Source organism: Hipposideros armiger, unplaced genomic scaffold (assembly GCF_001890085.2).
Source record: "Hipposideros armiger isolate ML-2016 unplaced genomic scaffold, ASM189008v1 scaffold_276, whole genome shotgun sequence".
Lineage (NCBI taxonomy): Eukaryota > Metazoa > Chordata > Mammalia > Chiroptera > Hipposideridae > Hipposideros > Hipposideros armiger.
The window spans coordinates 67,822-87,389 of NW_017731626.1; the positions used below are offsets into that span (position 1 = coordinate 67,822).

At 45.3% G+C, this 19,568-nt stretch overlaps 1 protein-coding gene across 1 annotated transcript in view; it reads left to right on the forward strand.

Annotated features, from left to right (window-relative positions):
- Positions 1–19,568, forward strand: part of CGNL1 (cingulin like 1) — a 92,517-nt gene that overhangs the window by 45,980 nt on the left and 26,969 nt on the right. The window contains exons 8-9 of the mRNA XM_019657529.1: positions 17,415–17,621; positions 18,533–18,637. Coding sequence (XP_019513074.1) covers positions 17,415–17,621; positions 18,533–18,637 — 312 coding nt within the window. The remainder of the gene's footprint in view (positions 1–17,414; positions 17,622–18,532; positions 18,638–19,568) is intronic.

Here is a 19,568-nt window from a genome sequence, read left to right on the forward strand (position 1 = left end):
AACCAATCCTTGCAAGATTCCACACCTCGGCACATGCTCTTTTTCTATCTGCACTGCCTTTCCCTCCCCTTTTCTGCTCGGCACCAGCTTTACCCATCACCTCCCCCAGGTAGAGTTAAAGCTGTGTTATCTCCTCTCCCATTGTATTTGGATTATATCTCCATTATGGAATATATTGTATTGTACTTTCTTTTTTATACGTTAGATTGATTGGTTCAACAATTTTTGAGTATTTACTTTGGGCCAGACACCATATTGAACCTAGTGAGCAAAAATGGACACGTGCTTCTTGCCCTCAGAAAGCTTACAGTCTAGTGGGAGAGAATATAAAGGGGGAAAAAATCATGTCAGTAAATACAAATTGTGACTGTGACAAGGAAGGTTTATGGAAGAGAGGGGCTAGATTTGACCTAGTCTGGAAGGTTAGGGACCATTTCCTTGAGGAGGTGATGATGGGGCTGAGCAGGAACTAAAGAGAGGCAGAGGAAGAGTCTTTCAGGCAGATGTGTAAAGGCCCTGGGGTAGGAGGGAACATGATACAGGAGGAAACTTAAAAACAAAAGGCCAGTGGAAGGATAGGGCGAGTGAGGAGGAAGAATGTGATGGGTGATGGGGCTGGGAAGGTAGATAGACTGTGGAAGCCCTGTGGACCGAGTTAAGGTTTGTTGTTTGTTTTTGCCTTTATCCTTAAGAGCACAGGAAAATCATTGAAACATTTAAGCAGGGGTGACATGATCTGACTTGAGATTCAACATACTCTTTCCTGCCCTAGTGTGTGGAATATGGATTGTAGAGGGCAGAAGACGGGATGTCAGTAGGCCTACTAGAAGGCTCTTGCTGTTGTTCAAGAAGGAAATGACAACTTCACCTGGCGTGGTGGCAGTGGAGACAGAGAAAGGAGGGTAGATCCAAGATAAATTCAGGAACTCCTGGGATAAATTTAAATGGCTTTTCTTATTACAGGACCTCTGAGAGTCTTTAATATGTGGGCTAGATGTCAGTTATGATTCTCGAAGAAAGGACTCAACTATAAGAATTTTTCAGAAATACATGACTACAAAACTCTTTTTCCAAATAATCTTCCATAATACTTTTGTATAATAGAATACTTTGGGGGAAATCCTGTGTTACATAATTCTTATTTGGGAGGTACTTTCCACAGAGAGTCCTGGACTGTAGAAGGGCGTGTAATTGGGAGTGAGCCTGACACACAGTAGAGAGAAGAATGTGTCTGACAGAGATTGAAGGTTTAGGCAAGATCAGATTGACTAGGTCAGGGGTCAGCAAACTGCTGCTCGCGAGCCACATGCGGCTCTTTGGGTACGTTCCATCTCAAAAGTTTGCCGACCCCTGGACTAGGTAGATGAAGTCAATTTATTTGTGAAAGGCTTTGGAGGCCAGGCTACAAGGAGTTTGGATTCCATTTGTTATGTGTTGGGAATCACTCTGGACTCTGAGCTGAGCAGTGTCATGATGGAAGTGTCATCTTGACTAGATCATTCTGGAAGACATATTATAAATGAGTTGAGTGATGAAGTGTATGTTAGAATTAGGTATCCTAGTTTTCTGGAAGTGTGTAGGTGAGAACCTGGACTTGGATGGCAGAGTTGGAATGGGAAAACACATCTTTCAGGTAGAGAAGGAAACGTAAGATGTTTTTCTTCATACCCTTTCCCCTTGGCAGGCCGCCACTATCAGCAGCAGAAGCTAAAAGACAACCTCTTCTGTGTTTTTCTGAGGCCGGATAAGCACAAGGACTTCCTTGGGGCCCTTGGGTTCCCAGGCGGTACTGGGAGAGAAGGTCTGTGTTTAGAAGGGCATTATCATTGTCAGGGAGCAGGAGAGGTGTTACTTAGGATAATACACAGCGCTAAGGAAGAGGTGAAATTTAAGTCCCTCAAGTTCCTGTTGCAGCTGACATTCCACTGTGTGACTTTGAACAAGTCACTCAACCTCTTCAGGCCCTGGATTGCCCATCTGCAAAATAAGTGGCTACAACAGATGTCAGGTTCCTCTTCAGCTGAAAATTCCAACCATCTCAGGGAACTGAAAATTTATGAATTAAGGCAGTCATTTATTAGATTAAGCAAGACCCTGTGCCTCTCAGAGAACCATAACTTTGTGAAAATTTGGATTGAAAATGGGGCCTTTGCAAAAATGTGAGTGTCCAATTCACACATTCCTTTGAAATTCAGGCATCCCTTCTGAGGCAGAGATGCAGCAAAGTGAGGCAAATTTCAGGACAATTTTCTTAGTAATGCAAAGGTAAACAGCACCCTAATGAAGGTATCTGCTAATTGGGGACTCAATTTAGGAAAGTAAGGTGCTAAAATTTTATAAATTTTATTTTTATGTACAGTGTTTGGAAGTTGAAAGAATTTTCTCATAGAGGCCTTGTTATAAATTGGAGTTAAGTTCTCAAGCCAGATAACAAAAGTTTACCTAGCTCATGACAGAGCAGAAATAATATGTGTTGACTATAAAAAATATATAAAATATATGTGCAATGGGGCAGTGTGTATGTTTGGTGACTATCATTGGATACATTAACATATACCTAGACACTTAAAAACATATAGAGAGCCAATTAATTCACTAAACTTGAATGGTGAGTGCACTGTGTGCCAGGCACTGGGCTGGGCCCATTGTGAGATGCAGACTTTGCCTGGGAAGAGCTCACCGTCTAGTTTTCAGCCTGTCAGGTTCTCAAGCCAGGCCGCCTGGGTTTGTATCCTGGCTCCACTGCTTACTACCCTTGAGATCTTAAGCAAGTTACTTAACCTCTCAGAACCTCTATTTCCTCACTTATAAGCAAAGGCTATAATGGTTCCTCCCTGATAGGGGAACTTAAGAAGGAAGTGAGATGCCCTTGGAAGTCCGTGCAGTGGTCAGCATAGAGAGAGCGCTCCGAAGATGTTGTTATGCCTGCCTGGCCCAGAGCCTTGTCCTGGGGGATGCAACCAGCAGCTCACCTGAGGCCAGTAGGGAATTGCGCCCCTGGTCCAGTTCCCCAGGGTGGCCCTGGAATGAGATGGGGTGGAGAGCGTTGGCTGTGAAGGGAGAGAAGCGGGGTGGGGGGGAAGGAGGCTAAGGGAAAAAGACATCTCCTTTCCCTAGAAGAGCTAAGGTATAACTCACCAGCAAATAGAATGGGGTTGGGGTGACAGGCCGAGCCTCTGGAGCTGAGAAATGTATTCAAGCCAGAAGGGTGTTGGTGGTACCCAGATGGGGAGGGAGAGGAAAAGTACTAACAGGCGAAGAAGGGATGGGAGCAAGATTAGGAGCCCAGCAGTGATGTCCTGACTGTCACCACTGGCCCCTACAGTATTGCTCACACAGAAGGGTTCTGGGAAGGGTCTGACGGATGTCTGGGTGTCTCAAGGTAGCTGAAGCTTTTTTTGGCTTGTGAACTTTTTTTGTGTTCGGCCTCTATGCAGACGTGTATCTGTGAGGGATCTATTTTATTTACTGCGAGACTTTGTCTCTGGAATTTGGAGTAGTTGGTAAGCAGGATGATGGTGGACCAGAGTCTTCGGGGACCATTGATTTGGTTTTGTGCCCCCCACTTTGAGAGAATACTTGACACCACGTTCTGGTGGGTGAGGAAGGACCTTTGAAAGTTTAGCCTAAAGAAGAAAAGACAGGCTCGGATAGTATGAGGGAGGTCTGAGGACTTTAAGTGTTCGAAAGGCTGTCTTTTGGAGGCAGGGTTGTACTGTCCTTGGTTGGTCTCAGTGAGGTGGTAGGAATGCAGATAACAGCTCAGCATGAGGAGACTTTTCCATGACTAAGACCTGTCAGAAAACGGAAAGGCCTGTTTTGAGAGGTAGTGTGTTTTCAGGCCCTGGAAGCAGAGGGTGAATGGCTGCTTATCTGCCAAAGATATGGTGGGGGTGGGGTGGGGATAGAGGCTATTGGAAATTCAGATTCCGGTTTAAACCAGAGACATTTGGTGTCCAAAATAGCACTGACCTTCTACCACTTTCTGAGTGAGTGAGATATGAATGAATGAAACAGTGAGTGAAGATCCAGGTCTTTTTGAGCTGATCTGGAGAGGTGGACACTTGGGTAGGCCAGAGAGAGGACGTAATATTTATCTGCCCTTTGGGCGCCAGATTCTTCATCACAGAGATGGACTCAATCGTAGAGGCCATTGGAGCATTGTGCTCATGACCCTCTCTTTAGGCCGCGGTTACTTGTACTTCAGTTGTGAATATGTTTAACTCTCATGGGACTTCAAACTCCTTAAGAACGGCACTGTGCCTTGTTCGGTTTGTGTAATTATTGAGTGTAGACAATCAGTGTTGAGTGTGCACGTTCTAACTTGCATTCCCTTCTCTCCTGACATTCGATGGCTGTGGAAATGTGGCTCAGAGAAGATGTGACTTCCCTCAGGTCAAACGCTAGTGAGGGCTGCCCTGAGACTAGGGCGCCCACTCCATCCTGCCTCCAGAGTCCCTTCCATGTAGGCCACCCCCAGAGGTTTGCAAGCAGCTGGGATGTTTCTGTGCCAATGATAGCCTTTTATTAAGCTACCACTTAAGGACACAGTTCAGGACTCTCTGAGTGTTTGGTCAGGGGTCTAGTGACATGGCAGATTTTCCTAGCTATGAGGTCTATCATATGTCCTCAGAGCTTCCCGGAAATGCTGTAACTGTCAGAGCTGGGGCTAGGAGGGGCTGCCAGACTCTCAGAATCCTCACTAACAGGTCAGTAGGAGCCTTAGTGAGGGACTTCCCCACTCTTGCAGGGCTGGCCCCAGGGATGGGCCAGATCTGTATGAATAATATTCAGGTGGGCTTCTCAAACTCGTGGGTCACCTGGACCGGTGTGGGTATCTCGGGTCAGGTTGGTGTGTGAGGTCCCCAAAGTCCGAGTCTCTGGACAGAGGCAATGCTTGTGGTTCAGTACGTGGCAGCCAGCTACTTGGTAGGGTGTGGGGAAGTAGACCTTCTGTCTGATGAGGCCTGGAGGGCCATCTGGAGCCCAGGGCAGTAGGCCACTTGAGGACTGAGCCCTCCACTGCATGGGAGTGCCACAGTGTCATTGGCCCTTGGTGCTCCAGGGCTCACTCAGGGCAGGCTGGATAAAGGGCTTGGAGAGTGGGGGATTCTCGCTTACTGAGCAGCTGCCACGTGCCCGGCTCTGTGCTGGCTGCTCCCATAGACACATTTACACAGCCTGTGCAGTCACCCTGAGAGTGGACGCAGTGTTACCTCCTCATTTTACAGAGCAGGAAGCAGAGGCTCTAGTTCCACAGCTGGGGAGTGACTAAAGCAGGGGGACAACAATGGTGAGCATCACTACAATCACGGCTGTTTCTTTAGTGCGTATGGCACGCCTTGCCACATGCCACATACTTTACACACATGACCTTAAACCCCCACCACGCCCCTAAAATCACCATATCAGGAAACTGCAGCTCAGTAAAGGGTCATTGACTGGCTCAGAGTCATGTGGCTCACAGGTGGCAGAGTCAAGATTTGCCCCCAAGTCAGCCTGACTCTAGAAGCCATGCTCTTTCCTTGCCACCACCTCACTGGCTCTGTGGGCTGAAGCTTGGGATATACTCAGTATTTTCAGTGGACTGGGCTGAATCTGCAAGTAGTAGGTCTTTCCACGATGTGATAGGCTAGGTCACACTGCAATAACAAACAGCCCCAGATCTCAGCAGCTTAACTAAGCTTATTTCTTGCTCATATTACGTTTCTCACATGGGTCATGGCACCATGCAGGTGGAGGTCGCTTTGTTCATCAGAGTCCCTGGGGAACACCTGCATGTGTGATTGCTGCAGCAGGGGAAGGGCATATGGTGAATCACTAACTGGCTCTTAGAGCTTGTACCTGGATATGACACATGCTACCTGAACTCACATTTCATTGGCCAAAGCTAGTCATATGGCCACACCTTACTTCAAGGAGGTAGGCAAGTACAATCATACATGTGCCTGGAGAGGAGAAGGACTGAAATATTTGGTGAACAGCGCTAATGACTACCATGGTGTTTTATGGGGGCCCCTAGGGTAGGTGCCCCATATGGCGTTTTTAAAAAGCTGAGGGGACCTGGCCCTGGAGCAGTCCTGGGTCAGGCCTTAGATTAGGCTTGGTTGCTCCATCCCGCCTCCTCTGCCTCTCCCAGAAATTGTGAAGAGAAGGGTGACATTTTGTTCTCCCTTCTTGTAGAAACAGAGGACTGGGTGAGAGTCATACTAGCAACCATGGCCGGGAAACAATTGGTCCAAAGGGATGGAGGGCAAACGTCACCATGCTTCCTTCAAGCCTCTTTCTAGAAGGAAAGCTGTGATTTATGTTCTGTGACTTCTGGGTGGTACATACTAATTCCTTCCTGGACACTGTTTGCTATTTATATAGTGACTAGTGTTTTGACACTTGGCACTATTATCTTTCATTTTTCTGGATCCAGACAGTGAATGGATCCATAACACCACCCGTTTTTAAGAAAACCAGATTGCGATTCAGAGAAATGGTTACTGGGACAAAATCTCAGAGGGGGCAGGCGACCATGCCTGCATTAGGACATTCCTATTTTTGGCCCTACTCCCTTTGCCTTTCGGTTAGAGTTGGCTGCTGACCCCAGCAGGCTGGCCTATAAGGAGGGGGCTGGAAACTGTGGGCTTTGCAGGAGCCCAGTCTGCCAAACCCTGTCCCGGGGAACAGCCAACATCTTGGAAGGAGGAAATAAGTAAAGGTCATCCTTGTTGTATGTCTTAACTCTGGGGTCTGTGGGAACCAGCCTCAAAGCGTAATGAGAGGACTGGCCCAGCCTCGCGCCTCCCTACCGTGATGTCAGTTCCACATTTTTTTTCTCCATTTCCTGTTAGCGTGGTTCCTGCAACCATGGAGGGAGGGGAACACAGGGAAAAGTGGACAATTTTCTGTTCGGAAATTTGGTCTAGTTCGAGGGTGCAGAGAGGCGTTAATGGGAATGGTCATTGGATTGAGAGTTTTTGGATTAAGCATTTTTATTTAAAATTTTTAAGTGGCATGATTTCTACAGCTTAGGGTTGATTTTTCTCATCATTTATGGAAATGTGGGAGCTGCAAAATGGGAAAGTTGAAGGATCAGCTTTCACACATAACAAGATTTCTGGGAAGGGAACAGTATAGAACTGTGAACTCGATTAGGACCTGTTGGCTTCCAGATTGAGCCTTTGGTTTATCTTGGAGGGGTCCCCACAACTCCGCGGTAGGCAATGCTGTGGAGAACCTGCTTGTTTATTTTCTGTCTTCAAAAATCCTGTTCAACCTGTTGGACATGTGTGTGTTGATAGCAAGCTGATTTTAACCATTTGTAAAGCTACCTGGTCTGTCAGTGACAAAGTGACTCTAACTGGGTGTCTCACTCACCCCGGCTTTTATTTCTGCCCCCCACCCCCAGGATCTTCCTGGTGATGCAGAGCTCTGGACACATGGCATTGTCTGGGTGGAGTCTCTTTCGCCAGCCAGCAGCTCCTTTAAGGGCTAACTGCATTGTGGGGGGATGTTGGGTTCTCTAAACAGAACTTTTACATGCTGGTCACAAGATTAGCTTAGACTGCGGCCATCACAGTGAAGGAAGTGGTGTCTTATAAATATGACACGAGGCTCTTTTTACCTGCTGGAAACTGAGAGGACCCAAGGAACCTGGGAACAATTTTATAAGTCTCTTTTTTAAAGGAGTGGTGTAAAAAAAACATAAATGCGACAGCATAATTAAAAGTCTGTGACCCAGGGCTCTGTTTCAGAGAAGCCCCTGAAATGCTGTTTTTTGTGGTGCAATTGAATCTTTTAACCCCTTTAAATCAGTGTGCGTGAACATGTCTAACGCCACCAGTTGGCAGGTGGGGATCTTCCTTTTCTCTGGCCGACTGGGGGATTTTCCCTGAAGATGTTGCCCCACTCAGAAGAACCTAGTAGCTAGCACGTAGCAGAGATCACAAACAGAGTTGGAGAGCTGGGTTGTAGTCCTGGCGATGCAACTTTTGGCTGCCTTCCTTTTATACGTAGCTATCGTCGATTGCATTCTTACTGTGTGCCTGAAACGCTGCTACACATTTAGCGTGTCTCTGTTCATTATTAGAACGTGGGGAAAATCAAAGCTTGGAGACAAACAAGCGGGGCCAGTTCAGATTGGCTGACTCCAAGGCCTGAACTCTTTTTGTCCTTTTGTTTTCATTGAGATAACATTTGCCTAACATAAAATTCACCATTTTAAAGTGTACAGGTTAGTGGTTTGTTTAATTCAGTGTTGGGCAACCATCAGCACTGTCCCAAGTCCAAAATACATCTGTCACTCCCATATGAAGCCTCTTACATCAAATTCCAATGTTCCTCCAATCCTGGCAACCACTAGTCTACTTTCTTTCTCTATGGATTTGCCTCCTGTGGACATTTCATAGCAGCAGAACCATGCCATATGTCAAGTCCTGGACTATTGAGCATGTTGCCTCTTGGGAAAATCACTTGACCTATTTAGGTGCAGAGTATTTTTATCATAGGTATTTTTATCTCCACCATGGGCATCACTAGAGGTTTGTTATGTGGCTTAAAGGAACACCTCTGTCAAATGCATTCTATGAGCAAGTGCGAGGCATTTTATTAGCATAACTTTTGTCTTGGACCTGTTTCTTTTTTTTTTTTTCCATTGGGGAATTGGGGGAAGGGGAACAGACAAGTTGCTATCCTTTTGTTCTTCAGTCTAGTTGTGGAGGACATTGCTTCACTGGCTCAAGTTGGCACCATCATTGCACTCTTCCCGGGAGAGGCAGATCAGTCGCCGGCTTCTGGACGGCCGCTCACGCTGGCTGCTGGCTACACACGGTAGCCCATGGCAACCCACTGCAGCAGGGGCTGCAGCTTACACCGTTGCCGGCAATTCCCGGCAGCCCAGCTCCAGGTTGAGCTGTTGTTCAGCATACAGTTGTTCAGCTGTAGAGGGCAGTGTCACTGGCCCTCATCTGTGGGATCCGAACCGGGGCCCTCTGGCATCCCAAGCCAGCTCTTAACCAACGTGCCACTCAGCTGGCCCTGGACCTGTTTCTGAATTACAGGCCACTCAGAGCAAACATAACTGGTTTTTAACTATTTAAAAGGAAGTATATTGACTTATCTCGCAAGGAGATTGTCAAGAAAACCAGTGATAGTTTTAACCTATGTTATCACCAAGTTACTATAAAAAAACTTGTGTAATTGAATATGATTAAAAGGGAACATCTTTTAGGTGGTTTTGTAAGCAGGAAAATCACCACTTAGGGCAATGGAAAAAAACAATGTAAACAAAATCTTCATTAAGCATGATATGTTTAAACTTGCTGAGTTATGGCAAGTTAGTGACCATGGGGAAGAGAATGAGTTAGTAATTCCTTGTTCTGCTCAGTGGCAGGAAGTTGCCTGTCTTTAGATTTGGTCCTGAGCTCTAGATGCTATGGCAGGGACCCTGGTAAATATGATTCGAGTTTAGCTGATAGTATTGGGAAATTAAATCGAAGCATGATGTTATAGGAGTAAAATCTCTGGAACTTTTGATTTAATTCCATGGTTGCCTAATACCGCCCATTTTCTTCAAGTTCGTTCTAGAATCCCAGACTTTAGAGCTGGCAGGGATGTTAAAATTGGATAGCCTGACCATTTCATGTTATAGAGGAGGAAACTAAAGGCAGATACAGGTTAAATGACTTGCCTAAAGTGATCATACAGTAAATCATTAGCAAAGTCTGGTCCAGAATCCACATCTTCTAAGAAAAGGAAATTGAATATTGACCTTCACTCATCTTGGCTTGGAATCACTCTTCCTTGAAAATACTTGGGGTGTTGGTAATGAGCAGCCTCTATGTCTTTGCCCCGTTTATTCCCACCTTTTTCATGTATTGCTCCCTTGCCAAAATCAAACATACAAACGCAAACAAACACAAATAAAAAGAGCTTATCAATGAGAAGTCCAACTGTATAACCAATTCACTTCTGAATTGCAAATATGTTAGGAAGGAAAGGTGTTGGCATTTGGGGAATATAGCGAGGGAATTTTTGGGAACTCTGATGTCACTCTTAGAATAGGGGTTTGAAAATGATGTTTTTCACTGGCTTGAACACCCTACTTGAACAAGTGGTAAGTAGGCAGAGTCAAAAGGGAGGAAAGAAAACCCATCACTGTACATCAGTGCAGGGATTTCATCTTTTTCAAGCTTTTGTATCTTTCTTTTTGGATTTTGGGATTTTTTGACCCATTTAGAGCAAGTATTACCTATTATGTTTTCTTTAAGGATGTGAATTGAGCTCAGGAGGCAGTCAAGGGCTTGCACTGGTCACAGTGTGAGCTGGCTGCAAAGCTTACAGTAGCATCCAAGTCACCTGACACCCAGTCCCTGGCACTGGAGTCCTACCAAGAAGCATAAAGGACTTGACAGTTGAAGCCTGAGCTGGAACCTCTGCAGGAAAGCCCTGAGATCAGAGTTGCCTCTCCTCAGTGTGGACTCAGTGTTCAAAGTAGGGTCTACAGCATCACTGGCACCGCCTGGAAGCTTGTTAGAAATCCAGAGTCTGGGCCCCGCTCCATCCTTCCTGAGTGAGAATGAGCATTTATTGAATGAGATCCCCACATGAGTCCTATTGCTTATTAGTGTGAGAAGCCTTGGTGTACAGGCCGTATGCAGTGAAATTCACAGGTAACTACGGAGAGAGATGAATGAGCGTCTCTCGACTAAAATATATGCTGTTTCTATTCCTAATTTACTGTTGCTCAGGTGAGGGGGAAGTAGACGGCGCAACACAGGGGACCTGGTTCTCTACATATTTGGAGTGAGAAAGGGACTCATTATTTGTGACCCAGGTCCTAATTGTTGAAATGAAAGTGGATGGCCACAGCAGTGATGGTGAAAAGCGGATGACCTAACCTAGGGGACCCTCTGGGTACTCATCTGCTGAGACCCTGCAGCTCCAACACATTGGAGTGTGGGGGTGGCCAGTGACATGGAACCGACAAACCCACATTCCATTCCCTGGACTCCGGGCCTCCACGCCTCAGCTGTTTTCACCCATTCAGCAAAAAAGGGAGACAGAAAAGAAACAAAAGCCGGCTGTGGAGGAGGCCTTGTTAATTAGCAAGACCTGATGTGTCTATGTGTTGGGTCTGCACTAGGACGAGCCAGTATAGGCTGTCCTGTGAGGCTACTTGTTATCCATCAGGAGCGAACCTGTCCGAGGTGTCAGGTCTGTGCTCCTGCAAAAAAAGCCTGTCAGCGCCTTTGGACCCGGAAAAACACTCTGACGTGGCCATGCGTGGTGCTATTTGGGAGTTTTCTACTTGTCATGGATAAAAGTTTCCCCTGACCCCAGGGGATAATGTGAACATTTCTAAATGTGGGTGTTAACTCATGAAAATACGCCAGCTTGTAAACAGGTCATTATTTGTAATGAATGGTGGTACTTGGCAAAGATTGGGATTTGGGTTTTTGTGTGTGTGTGCGCGATACAATTGTATATTCCTCCCCCCACCCCACTTTTAAATCAGTAATTGGAGCATATGGTTAAAAGTCAACTATTTTAGAACTAGTAGAAATTTAGCAATTCAGCACATTGAAACATGCTGTTTGTCTGTTTTGGAAGAATTTTAGTTGCCATCGGTTTACCAGAGCATCCTTGACTGGGAAATGGGGCTAATTTTTTAAAGAATTAGCCAACTAAGAAACCTGACTTAACCCTTGAAATAAGAGGGAGTCTTCTAACTTGTTCAGTGCAGTTGCTCTGGAGAGACTATTCACAGATCTCAGGTCTCCCTTTTGAGAAACCTGGGCCTGATATTTAGCCGGTAAAGATGGGCAGATTGTCATCTGAAGCCGAGTTTGAGGATTTAGAACCACAGTGGGTGAGCTGTGTAAAGTCCTGCCCTTTGAGGAAACACATGTGGGATTTACTGGCCTGGTAGTAATAACAATGGCTACCGCAAGAGCTGTTACCTCCTTTGACTAGATTTCTCCAATAGTGCACGAGCCAGGTAACTCACCCCTCTTTATACAAATGAGGAAACGGAGGCTCTGTGAGGCCAGGCCGAGTGAAAGGCCCCAGAAAGAGGCACAGCCTGGATTTGAGACTGCTTTTTCCTCTATGCTGAGAACTATGCATTTTTAGAATTAAAACTTGAGAAATCCATTCTTGCGATGATTTATGTCTGTGCTACTTGGACTGGAATTTGTGTGTGTGTACTGAGTGGGTGGGCAGGAGAGTGCTTGGCAAAGCTACAGGGTAGAAGTGGCACATCCTTCTGGAACACCAATGACACAAGATCGTAATACAAAAAGAGACGTGGAATCAAATGAAAAATGTTATGACGTCGAATGTAAAATGTACATACATTTTTGATGGAAAAACCTAGGCCTTGAAAGCAGTTCTTTGCAGTCCTCGGGTGTCTCTCTTCACCCCCACAGTGGACTTCTCTGCCTTAGGGTTGCTTGGGTGGAAAATTTGCAGAAGCACTCATGGAAGTGCAAGCTCTGGGCCATCTGGGCCTTGTCCACTCTCCCAGCTATATGTGGTGAAAAGGAATTTCTTAACTATGTAAACCAGCGTGGGAGACTTGGCGCCATGCTCTGTTTGTGCAGCTGCTGCCTGGGCTCCAGTGCTGCTGTCAGGACCCAGAAGTATCTGTGTTGGGGGAGGATTTCTAGGGGCCGGAGGAGGTGAGAACTGGGTTGTGGAGGGTGGTTGTCTTCCAAGTGCTCGTGGCTATTGACAGTCAATTCTTTTTAAAGAAAATGTATATTTATTAGAAATAATTTAGTGTCGCATTCCCATAGTTCAAAATTTAAGTTACAAGAGGGCTTGCCATGGAATACTCCCCTCTGCTTCTTTCCAAAGCCCCAATCCCTTCCTCACAGCCGGTGTTACCAGCTTCTTGTGTAGCCAAGCACATACATAGTCCCCGTTCCCTTACCTTTTTTTTATACAATCAGGGCCGTGCCATATGCACCATCATGTTCCTTGCATTTCCCTCACTTTCTTGTTCCTTTTCCCCCCTAACTGTACAGGATATCATTGAACTGATGTCACTCAATTCACAAGTGCCCAATTAATTGGCATTTAGTCATTTTCAATCTTTGGGTATTATAGTGCTGCAATTAATAATCTTGTTTATATATCATTTTGCACACATGTAGGATAAGTGCTCGAGGAGAAGTTCCTGGGTCAAAGGGAATGTATGTTATCATTTTAACGAATCCTACCAAATTGCCCTCTAGGGAGCGCGTGCCAGTTTCTAGCCCCCCTAGCAGGGGATGAGAAAACTTGTTTCCTTACACCCCCACACATTGTGTATCCAGCCTTTTGACCTAGGCTGTCTGATAGGTAAAGAAACGCTTTCAGTGCAATTTTAGGAGATGGTCCCATCTTGAAAAACAATGGAGCATAGCACGTCTGCTACTTTTGCCTTTGTGGTGATGACCTATTGTAGTGTTTTCTACCTTTTGGAATGGCGGAGGAAGCGGAGTTGATTTTTGTTAACTATTTATGACTGCCTGTGTGAATGAATGATAGTGAAAATATTAAAAAGCGTGTGTATTGGAGACCAGGATGGCTTCTCCTTGGGGGATGAGGTTTTCCGAGATATTACATAAGGGGTATGACATGCTAAATGAGTCATTAGAAACTGTGTGCTCTTTGGTTTTATTGATGCTGGAACATCCGCCCTAATCTTGTTATGACAGGACTCAAGAGCAAAGAATCACTGAAATGTAGTACCAGCAACTTAGTGCGGTCAGCAGTGTTTGTCCCCAGTGACCTCCTGGTGGAGTAGATCTTCACCAGCTCTGGTCTCGGTGGAGTTCTGCTGCCTTTGCTACATTCACGAGGTACAAACGTAAGCATTTGGAAAAGATGATGCATAGATCGAAGTTCAGAGTTGGGAGGGCTTTTGGAGAGCCTCTCGACCAACTTTCTTTTCCCTGGGAAGTCATGGAGAAGAATTTGCATGTAGGACTTGCCTTGAAAAAAAAAAGGATATAATTTTTAGTTGTTTAGATTCCAGGACTGCTGCAGGTGAATTCGGTATGGTTTCAGGCAAAGAAAGTTTGTCCTATGGGTTTTATATAAAATAGTGGACTGGGAGTTTGTGGCAGGGTGGAGCTCAGGAATGGGTTCTGGAAAGATTTGCTCCTTTATCTCACATGCCAGGGTGCCAGTTAGGTTCCAGTCCAGGTTAATCCAGACCTGGTTTTCAGTATCCTTGTTCTTCCTGAGATTTCTGGGTGAACGAAAGAGCACTGACCACACATGTAAGAGTTCTTGGCTTTCCTGGAAGATTTAGGCAGCAATCTCATCTCCTCTCCCTCTCATTAGTGCCTCAGTGGATCGCAGACCACTGGGCCAAATGTGTCACCTTTCTGCTCTGTCCCAACTTTGCTTCTAGGGTTCCTCTGTCTTTTCCCATCTTTTTTAAATCAGCTATGTTGAGATAGAATTCACATAACATAAAATTCAACCATTTAAAGTGCACGATCCAGTGGTTTTTATTATGTTTATAGAGTTATGCAACCATCACACAATTTTAGAATATTTTCATCAGCCCCCCCCCCAAATCCTGTAACCTCCAGTAGCCCCCTCCCAATCATCCCGTCCGCTCAGCCCCAGGCAACCACTGAGCTCCTTTCCGTTTCTAGATTTGCCTATTCTGGACATTTCATATAAATGTCAACCTGTGGCCTTCTGTGAATGGCTTTTGTTCACGTAACATGTTTTTAAACTTTATAAATGTTGTATGTATCAGTACTTCATTTCTTTGTAGGCCCCCAAAATATTCTATTGTGTGGATATACCACATTTCGTTTACCCATTCATCAGTTAACGAACATTTGGATTATTTCCACATTTGGCTATCATGAATAATGCTGCTATGAAGTTTTTGTGTGGCCATGTTTTCATTTCTCTTAGATATATATTTAGGAGTGGAATTGCTGTGTCATATGATAAGTCTGTTTAACGTTTTGAGGAACTGCCAAACTGTTTTCCAAAGTAGTTGCACCATTTTACTTTCCCATCAGCAATGTAGGAGGGTTCCAATTTCTCCACATCCTCATTTAACCTTTTTGATTAAAGCCATCCTAGTGTGTTTGAAGTGGCACCTCATTATGGTTTTGATTTGTGTTTCCCTAATGACTAGCTATTGGGCAACTTTTCATGTGCTTATTGGGCTTTTGTGTATTTTCTTTGGAAAGAATTCTGTTTATTCAGATCTTCTGCCCTATTTTTAATTGAGTTATTTATCTTTTTATTGAGTTTTTAAAGAGTTTTTTATTTTAAGAGTTTTTAAAAAAATATATTCTAGATTTGGGTTCTTTATCATATATATGATTTGTAAATATTTTCTCTCATTTTGTGCATTGTCTTTTCACTTTTTTTTGTCTTTTCACTTTCTTGATGGTACCATTTGCAGCACAAAAGTTTTTAATCTTGATGAAGTCCAATATATCTATTTTTTTTTCTTTTGTTGCATGTGCTTTTGGTATTGTGTCTAAGGAGTCTTTGCCTAACCCAAGGTCACAGATATTTACTCCTGTGTTTTCTTTTAAGAGTTTTATAGTTTTTAGATCTTACAGTTAGGTCTGTGATCCATTTTTAGTTAATTTTTGTGTGTGGTGTAAGGAAGGGTTCTGATTTCTTTCTTTTTTATGGAGATATCCAGTTGTCCTAGCAGCATTTGTTGGAGAGTATTTCCGCCATCTAATTTTCTTGGCACCCTTGTTGAAAATCAATTGACTGTAAATGTTGGGTTTATTTTTGGACTCCCAATTCTATTCCATGGAACTACATGGTATCCGTATGCCAGTACCACACTATTTTGGTAACTGTAGCTTTGTAGTCTCTTATCTTCTAATGGGAAAGTTAGGGTAGAAATGGGCAGTCTAGACGTTTTCTTTCCCTGGTCTGACCAGTTATTGGATTCTTTAGATCCCTCTTCACGCTTCCAGCCACACTTTATTTCTCTTTGTTCATCTTGTTGGTTTCAGTAGGAGATGATATCCAAGCAGTCCTGAGAAATCCCAGCTGTCGTGCCTCTTAGTTTTCTCCTCACAATGTCAGCTAACTGCATTCTGACTCAGTAGCTTGGCTCTGATGGGTTTCCCCAGATGTATAGAATTAAACATTTGGTTTGTGAAGAGATACTCTGCTTTCTGAAACTCTCTAATTGGTTTAAGTTCAGCTTACTGTACTATTATAAGAGTTAAAGATCTTTCTGAACAGCTACATGAGCAAGCAAGCAATTCTGGCAGATAGCTCTCCCAGGTGGGCTGTGACATAGTCTTTGAAGCCGAACCGTGTCTTCCCTGGGCCTTCCTTTCCGTCCAAGCATCAGCAGTACTGTTCCATGAGCATTCGATCTGCTGATATTGGCATCGCTATAGTAGTGGAGGGATGAAAGGCGAGAGATCTGCCAGAGGTGGAATTCTGGACAAGGCTACTTACCATCGCTTCAAGTTACTGAGCCAAAACATAAAAAGCCCATGTGACACCTGGAATGACCCTCCTGTAATAGTTGCCATTCCTTTCTGTTAGGAATTGTGTGCAGCAGAAGCTCATTTTCAGATCATAGTGCCTAGAGCTTGCACGATGAACTGTATCATAATTAAAGCAAATTTTTAATTTTCATTTTTTTATTGGACATTGAAAAAAAATTGATACACAGAGGCTGTCCTTCATCAAGAGCTTCTATGAAGGGGCCCTGCACATGGAGAGGGGTCAAGGAAATGAACTTGCCCGAAGGCAGGGGTTATAAGAACAGGCTCTGGGTTCAGTCTGTCTGAATGCTTTTCCTCCTCAGTGTACGTGGCACGCTCCTTAATCTACCTAAGTCTCAGTTTCTTTGTCTTTAAAATGGTGATAAGAACCATACTCACCCCCTGGAGTTGTTAAAAGGTTGAAATTCCATGTCAAGGATTTAACCCAGGTTAGGGTTGACAAACTCTTTCTGTAAAGAGTTAGGCTTTGCGACACCGTCGGCTCAGTGGTCTCGGCCACCCTTCTTCACTCTGCTGTTACAGCAGGCAAGCAGCCCATGAGTGGGTATGGTGGTGTTCCGGTAACACTGCATTTTTTTTTAAATTGGGGAACAATGTGTTTTTCCAGGACCCATCAGCTCCTACTCGAGTAGTTGTTTCAATCTAATTGTGGAGGATGCAGCTCAGAGGGCCATGTGGGGATCGAACTGGCAATCTTGGTGTTGTGAGCATTGGCTTTAACCAAATGAGCTAACCGGCCACCCCAACACTGTATTTTTAATAGCAGGTGGTGGGCTGGACTTGGCCTGCAGGCTGCAGTGTGCCGACCCCTGGCTTAGCATGGCGCCTGGCACGTCGTGGGTTTTTAATAATGTCAGCCATCCTCAAAGCTGGGGGCTACCCCCTTGACACTGGTTCCCATGTTTTTAACAGAATGTCGAGGTCCTGGCCAGTCGGAACAACACTTCCGAGCAAACCCAGATGGGGGCTGAAATGCACATGAAGGCTCTGCAGGAGGAGAATGAGAAGCTGCAGAGGACCCTTGGAGCACTGGAGCAGAGCGTCGCTCGGCTGCAGAGGCAGGTTGCTGACACGAAAGGCGATGAAGCCAAAGCAAAGGAAACCCTCAAGAAGTATGAGGTGAGGCTCGCTGGGCCCCACGCCCAGCTTTGGCAGCTGCTAACCCTTCTTGTCTGTGTGAGCCGATTCCAAAGTGGAAAGGGATTTATTATGATATTTTAGTAGTAAAGGTCAAAGCAATAGTGAATATGTCCTCTCGGGGAACCATTCTTTTTGTTCCTCTGCAAGTGGCATGAATGGGAGATGAGCTTCTCAAGAGTCTTGGGAACAGGGCTGATGACGTCAGGGCAGGAAACACATATGTAGGCATAGGAATCCCCGCTCACCCAGACCTCAGACACACTCAACTTTTGGATACTGAGCAGAGGTCTCCACATACCTGGAAATGCCGCCATCAGGCCCATTCTCATTCATGACTATTTATACTTTTTAACACGCAGTGAACAGTTTTTGAAGTCACACAAGTTTTAACAAACCAGTTCTCTGGTTTGCCAGGTCTCTGGAAGTGGGAGGCTGTTTGCAAGAGATAGGTACTGAGAGCTGTGAGAAATGGCAGCTGACAATAAAAGAGGGGACAAAAGACATGTAAAGGGAGGTGTGTGCCAACAGAGGTTCCCCATATGCTCATCCATCAGAATCACCTGGAAGTCTTTTCCAGAACTCCGTGTGCCTGAGCCCATTCAGCACCCACTGTTTCTGAAGCTCCAGGGGTGAGGCTGGAAATTTGTATTTTCAAAGCCCCATCCCAGGTGATTCAAATGTTCACGTCTGGCTAAGTCCAGAACTGCAGACAGGCATACACCTCCAAGAACATGGCTGTTGTGTCATGTTGGGCCCATGACAGGCTCACTGTGACCACAGCCACTGCTGGCTTTGTCTGCGGTGTCTCCTTTGTTCCTTTCATGCCACCGAGCCAGCTTCCTAGGCATAGCCCGCAGCTGAGTGCACGCTGACCCTGGATTTCATTGTAGGAGGAAACTCGGCAATTGGAGGAGGCCCTTGTACGTGCAAAGAAGGAAGAAAAAGAAGCCACGTCAGCCAGAAGGGCCCTGGAGAGTGAGCTGGAAGATGCTCAGGTAAAGACTGAGGGCTGTCGTTTCTGTCCCGCACACAGGAAGCCCAAGAAGCAAAACTGGGGGGACATGTACAGATTGCCATTGAGCCTCTCTTTTCCAGGTAGCGCCTTCAGCATAATAACCATGCTGGTTCAAACTGTCTGTCCATCTAGGCTGGTGGTTCTTCACTGAGGGACATCTGGCAATGCCTGGAGACAGTTTGGGTTGTCACAACAGAGGAGATGCTACTGTCATCTAGTGGGTAAAGGCGATGGATGCTGCTAAATGTCCTACGAGGCACAGGACAGCGCCCACAGTAATGAATTATCTGGCCTTCAGTGTCAGTAGTGCGAGGTTGAGACATCCTGGTTGAGACATTAAAAAGCTTGACAGCTTTCCAGAGATAAAATACGAGTTGTGTAAGAAGGCCGGCAGGGTTGGTCCTCAAGGCAGTGTGGAGTTAGCTGGCCGAAGCCAATTTCCTTTCTCCTTTGGGCAAATATACTGCAGAGAGTGCAGTCCTTCAAGATGACTTTTAAAAGGAGCAGGAGGAAGTCATTTCCTTGAAACTCGATATCTATCTCTAGTCAAAATCAGTAGATTCTGAGAAAATTAGTTTTTCTCATTTGAAGGTTAGAACGCTTGTTTGAAGTACATTCTAAAAAAAAAAGTTCTGCACTGACTTTGCACAGTGACCTCTGCTTGATCCAGGTCTGTCCTTCTTTCTGGCTGCTCTCGGGTGTTAGAGAACCAGCTCCCAGCATCCCTCAGGCAAGTTTCTGAGGAGGTGAAAGCCAGTGTTTTTGAGCAGTTGTCAAGGAGGAGGTTGTTAAAGTTTTCCATTAGGACCTTGAGGGCAACTGGGGGAGGGGCAGTGAAAAGCGGTAAGCGCTGACAAGCAGTCAGGATTCAGATTCATAGACCTAATGGCAGCTTTCCTTTCAGTATAGGC